The sequence below is a fragment of the Podarcis erhardii genome (assembly GCF_964252035.2).
Source record: "Podarcis erhardii genome assembly, chromosome: 5".
Lineage (NCBI taxonomy): Eukaryota > Metazoa > Chordata > Lepidosauria > Squamata > Lacertidae > Podarcis > Podarcis erhardii.
Window position 1 is genome coordinate 76,563,477 of NC_138509.1, and position 6,049 is coordinate 76,569,525.

Sequence of the window (6,049 nt, forward strand, 5' to 3'; positions counted from 1 at the left end):
TTTAAAGCAGCTTACAAAGGTTAGTTGCTTTTTTTGTAGAATGGATTAGGTATGCTTACTCCTGAGTGGAGGAGCCATGACAAAGTGCTCCCTTCTGCAGCCCAACCATCAAGCAGAGCTTCTCCTGACAGCTGCCTTCCAACTCTTAAAATTCTATGATTTTGTAGGTTTGGGACAAATGCTAAAGTGGTTCACTTCCTGGGAAGACTGAAACCGTGGAACTACGCGTATGACTCCAAAGCAAAAAGTGTCAAAGAAGATGCTCAAGATCCCACAGCGATTCATCCAGAGTTTCTCAATATGTGGTGGGACACCTTCGTGACAAACATCTTGCCATTGCTACATCAACAAGGTGTCGTTAAAGACACAGCTACTGGTGTAAAGGCGGTAGGTCTCCTTAATGTATTTAACCTGCCTTAACTGGAGAATTGTGTTGTGGGGGTAGGAGGATCACGTTCTTTGCGCTTGTGAGAAAGCCATTACTTGGCCTGAAACTAGCATGATTGCTACAAAAACAGCCTGCAGTCCTGCAATCACAAGGCTACTTAGGGATAATGACCTCAGCAAAAATGGGTTAGCTTTTTCCTTAATTAATGCAGCACACTGGCTTGGAGCCGCAACTGTTAATTAGTGGTTGGGTACCAGAATAAGTTTAACACTTCTGGACCATGCTAATGGGCAAACTAAACAGTAACTGGGCCAGGCCTACCTATATTAAGTGATCAGTAACCAGATTCTTTAAAGGTTTGTCCCACATCCCTAAAATGTATTACTAGATATTACAGTTTAATACTAGTTTTTGCTAACAAGGTTGTTAAAGAAAAGGGGGTCAGGAAGCATGAACATAAAGTAGGATTGAATGTTAATATAGTAAGCCTTGAATCTTCAAGATTCAGCTGTATTATTTTTGGACTGTGTAGACAAATTGGTGTAGATCGGATGGCTGCAACTGCTGTCTTGACACTGCATTGTTGCAATTTGGAGAGCTCTTATATGGTGACTGGCCTGAACCATATGAAATTCACTAGACTGAATTGTTTGGCATGGATCATTACAAAATGCTTACTGAAAACTCTGTTAATCATACGTGCACAGTGCTTGGTGGTAACACTTTCTAACTGCTACTTAACATTCTATAAGCAAGTTAGGTGTGGTCCAGAGCACCATGGGTTGTATCCAATTAGGTTGTACTCAATGGCAGACCCTTTGAAACAAATGGACCCAAGTTAAGTCATGGCCATTAATTTCAGTAGGCATACCTGGAATGTGAATAATGGTGGATACAACCCTGCATCTCCAGTAGTCATCATTTGATTCTGTATACCAATGGATTTTTCCTCTTTAACTTCAGATCTAGCAGGTTTTCTGCCTCTTAACACTCATTTGTGTACTTTGGAAGTGAAATTAGTAGACATCCAAATTGCCCTTTAAACATCCAGATTCGGCAAGATTCAAACTTAGGTGGCTTAGGACTCGTGTGTGAAACCTCCAGACACTTCAAGTTGTTTGCAGTGCTTGGCAGCACCACATATGCAAACTTGTCAAAAAGTGATTTTCATGCGGATGTGCTTGCAATTTTTTATCAGCTCCCTTATGCGAACACAGAAGTGGCAGTTGATCTGCTTATCTCTAAATGGTGGGGTTGTACCTGCCATCTTGGATTTTTGTATTGTAATAAAACTAGAAAGGTGTACCTACAGATTCTCAATAATGATAAGCTAGAACTGTCATGACTCTAGGCTTTCCCTGTCTTAGCTAGCCAAAACTACTTGGCTTCTTCTCATGCATGCAGTGCAGCTTTGAACACTTAAGCTTGGTATACAGAAAACAGTAGTTAAGTGCAGTACCTTTGGGTTGCAGAAAGATCTGTTCTTTAGCTATGCTTTCTGTTTCCCCTATTTCACCTTTCTAATGAACTGTTGCAGCTATCGGGCTTGGTCTATACACTGGCTTTCTCTTGTGGCTTCTGCAGAGAGGTATGAAGAACTTACACCTGTTGCTAAACTACCCATCTGCTGTCTCGTTGACTTGGATATGCCCTTCATTATTTTACAGCTCCTTCATTGTGTAAATGGTGCTTGCTGCTTTGCATGGGAATCTCTCGTTGGTTTTCCTACCCGCTGCTCTGTCGCTTTACGCCTTACCCCTTCTTACAACAATGCAGTGGTACCTCTCCCACTCATTCTTCTCTCTTTTCAGGAAGAGGTAGCGGAGGCCGTGTCCAACTTGTCACTTTCATCTGCAGCCGTGCCAAACTCGCCGCCGTCACCGCCAGCTATATCCTCAGAAGAGCGCAAAGAGAGGTGGGAGCAGGGCCAGGCTGACTACATGGGAGCAGACAGCTTCGACAACATCAAGAAAAAACTTGACACCTACCTCCAGTAGAGACGCACTTGTATCTGCTCTACAGACAACAGCAATACAAGGACGTGTTTCACAGCTATAGCAACTAGGAAAGTCAGATAGGGTCAAATTAAACTTGCTAGCAGCTTTGCCCACTGCTCAGCTGAAGGCTGTTGGCAGTACCGCAGGTAAGAACTGAGCAAAAGCTGTTGTTCTAAGTATGAATCCTTATCCTTGTGCCAATCATGTGTCCAGTAGCCAGATCTTCTCCTCTTGCACAAAACCTGTAAAAGAACTTGTTGGGAACAGGACACTGGACTGGCGTGATACTCCAGGCTTACACCTATAGGACTGTTGTGCTTTACCTCTTCCTTTCACCCCCCCCCCAAAAAAAACCCCCAACCATCATGTTTTGCTTGCTATGTAAAAATAAAGACTAGAGGTTAAGGCAGCTACAGTGAAGGGGCCTTACAGTAAGGACATCAAAAAACATGCAGCAGCAATCTGTGTAAAAACATTGCTTTTCTGTCGATTCCAGCCTTATGGAAGACTTCTGACCAGACTTCTATGCACAGTACCTATAGCATGGCAGATACTTTTGTTCAGTTCTGTGTACTTCTGGGACTAGCAAACCTTTGAACTGTTAACCTGTAAAATGGCACTGAACATGCACAATAAAAGAAATCATGGTAAAACCTATAGCACTGCTCAACTTTTGTCAAGTGGCAGTAAAAACTGCCCCCTCAAGCCTACTGCTAAACAGCTGTAGGCTGTGATATCAGCATAAGCTTTCAGAGCAGAGCCTATGAAAGAGATTTGCTCACATATTACTGAAAAGCATCTGCTATAGGGGCTGTTCCGGCATTACATTTTTGCTGGGCTAAAACTGGTTCTGTGTTCCGCTTAAGTATGGTAAATAGTAATGGTAAGATCATAGGTGTGGCATATGGTACGGAGGAGAATGGGAAGTGTCTTCGAGTTCCATTGGGTTCTCTTCTGTAGTTCATCTAAAACAGAACTAAATTTCTGGTTTAAGAAAACAATGGCTGCCATAAAGGTGTGGTCAAAGTGTTTACACAAATGCTGTCGGACACCTAGCCAACGAAGGACCTGTCTAACAGCCATCCTTTCATGGAAGTGAATATATTTCTCTCAATATACTCCTCGCTCATGTCAACAGAGTAGTGGTGCAAACAAGGCTTTATGAAGCGTGTATATATACATGAACCAGACTTGTTTCTATTCTGTGGGCTGTTAGCCTGGGTTAATTTTAGTGCACCATTAAAATGCCTGATTATATAATTAAAAATAAGTGTTTAACACTGCACAACTACATGAATGGCTCAGAAGGGTGGTCATATGTAAAGCTGCCTTTAGAAGTCATATCTATTAAGAATCAAATCTTGCACGCTGCAGCACTCTGAACTACATTCATCCAGCTATAACATGTCCCTGTACATTATTGCAAAGTGCAGTGTTTCCAGAAAGCCACTGTATTGTTGCCAAATACAGAAAAGTGCAAGTTGTTATATAGTACTTCCCACTAGCAGGCTGTTTGCTCATTCTGAAAGTGTTCAGGTTCAGAAATACCGTACATTCCTGAGGTAGGAAGAAGCTCTCTCTCAATAGTGAGAAACCATCAAGCACCATATTAAGGACTCCAGTTCTAATTTTGCTTTTTCTCCTAGTAGCATTATTCAAGAGGCATGTTGTTTTAAGGCAGGGAAGGAATCTGTTGAACTCCAGGACAAAACTGTAACTACTATAAATACATGCTCAGGCATTTAAATGAAACAGGAACAGAAATGAAACCCTGTAACTGCCTTACCAGTTCAAATGTATTAAGTTTAGAAATACTTTTTGTTAGGAAAAAATGTCCTTGCCTGGGGTGGTATGAGTGACTCCTCAACAAAAACAAACTTGGACCATAATGCAGGGGAAACCAGTTCCATTTGCATTTAGTAATTTCCTCATAGCTGTAGTGTGGTAAAGGGACCCCTGACCATTAGGTCCAGTCGTGGCTGACTCTGGGGTTGCGGTGCTCATCTCGCTTTATTGGTGAGGGAGCCGGCGTACAGCTTCCAGGTCATGTGGCCATCATGACTAAGCTGCTTCTGGCGAACCAGAGCAGCGCACGGAAACGCTGTTTACCTTCCCGCAGGGGCAGTACCTATTTATGTACTTGCACTTTGACGTGCTTTCAAACTGTTAGGTAGTGTGGTAGGGCTATTCTAATGATGCCCGCAGCTGAAAGAGCAGAGATTGTTGTAGGTGGCTGCAGAAAAGGCAGTGTGTGTGTGTGTGTGTGTGTGTGTGTGTGTGTTGAAGCAAGCAGACTGCAGGGTAACTCTGCCAAGCAGACGGATGCAAACACTTTTGGTAAAAGAAGCAATGATTCAGTAAATAGAAACTAAAAATAGCCTTTGAATCTACCTTCTCTATTTAAGTAGTTTGAGAGTGATGAATGTCCAAAGACGGCAAGCAAAACTTTCACAAAACTGTAAACAACTACTCCAATCCTTTATAGATTAAGACGGCGGGAAAGTGACTAATTCAATTTTTTAAACACAAATAGCAAAATCACAATGGATGGTGGTAGTTTTAAACTAGAAAGCACTTCTGAGCTTCTACTTCTACATTCAATCCTTTCAGAAGCGGCCTATTTCTGCCACACCTGCAATCACGGATGGTAAAAATAAAGCAGGAGAACTATGGAATTAGTAAATCATGCAGCTAAACAAGTTAGAAATCATGCAGCTAAACAACTGTTTGTGCCTGTTGCTTAAATGGGCTATCAAGTGCAGATTTACCGCTCCTTGTCACCTTTATATTGGATACTTGTTTCTGCCAGACCTCTCTTGTATATCTATACTAAGCTCTATTGACAGGCCATGTTTCTTCTCTCAAGCGTCTATTTTCTGCTCTACATTCATTAAAGTATTTGGTATTTATCTTAGGCCAACAACACTACATCATTCTGCTTCATATTTAACTACCACTCGTACAGCCTAACTACTGTTGTGACACACTAGTGTTCAGCCTTGTTTTCTCATTCCTAGCTTTTAGCAATGCTTCCATTTTTTAACGAAAGCTTAGACCAGGCATAGGGAACCTCTGCCCTCCAGATGTTTTGGGACTACAACTCCCATGATTCCTAGCTAACAGGACCAGTGGTCAGGGATGATGGGAATTGTAGTCCCCAATCATCTGGAGGGCTGAGGTTGCCTATGCCTGGCTTAGACAGAGAAAACTGAATGAGACGTACAGATTTGTAACATCCAGTCGCCACAGACAAGGGTTGTATTTCACCAGGTCTGTAACTAGCATTGCCTCTGTGGTAGGAGGCTAGACAAGTTGTGAAAGTGAAGAATTCACAAGTTCTGGTCTATTGGGCCAAAATGTTTCCCCAACTTACCTGAGGCCACTTAATAAATTCAGGAGTAGGGGAGGTGAGCCATGTCACTATAACACCACTAAATTATTTTCCTCTTTTATAAATGTTTTGGCTACTTGCTGGATGCATGCACGTCCCACTAGCATAGTTGGATTTCACCATTTCTGTGGTGTCCATAGAAGACTGCCACAATAAACAACTGCCATCATAATTTAATAGTATCTCAGCAAGGGCAGGGGAGCTATAGAAATGCTGATCTCAAGCTCCCATCTTCTCCACCCAGTATGGCCGATGGTCAGGGATGACAGGAGC

At 42.4% G+C, this 6,049-nt stretch overlaps 2 protein-coding genes across 7 annotated transcripts in view; one reads left to right on the forward strand and one right to left on the reverse strand.

Annotated features, from left to right (window-relative positions):
- The window catches only part of GYG1 (glycogenin 1), a 33,973-nt gene extending 30,931 nt beyond the window's left edge, over window positions 1-3,042 (forward strand). For 4 of the 6 annotated variants that reach the window (XM_081862710.1, XM_081862712.1, XM_081862707.1 and 1 more), the window contains 3 exons: window positions 168-387; window positions 1,926-1,976; window positions 2,200-3,042. In XM_081862710.1, the coding sequence (XP_081718836.1) occupies window positions 168-387; window positions 1,926-1,976; window positions 2,200-2,385 (457 nt within the window). In that variant the 3' untranslated portion in view covers window positions 2,386-3,042. The remainder of the gene's footprint in view (window positions 1-167; window positions 388-1,925; window positions 1,977-2,199) is intronic. The other 2 variants (XM_081862708.1, XM_081862711.1) reach the window with 1 other exon arrangement.
- CP (ceruloplasmin) overlaps window positions 1-6,049 on the reverse strand; it is a 324,621-nt gene that overhangs the window by 234,216 nt on the left and 84,356 nt on the right. The gene's annotated exons all lie outside the window — the stretch shown is intronic.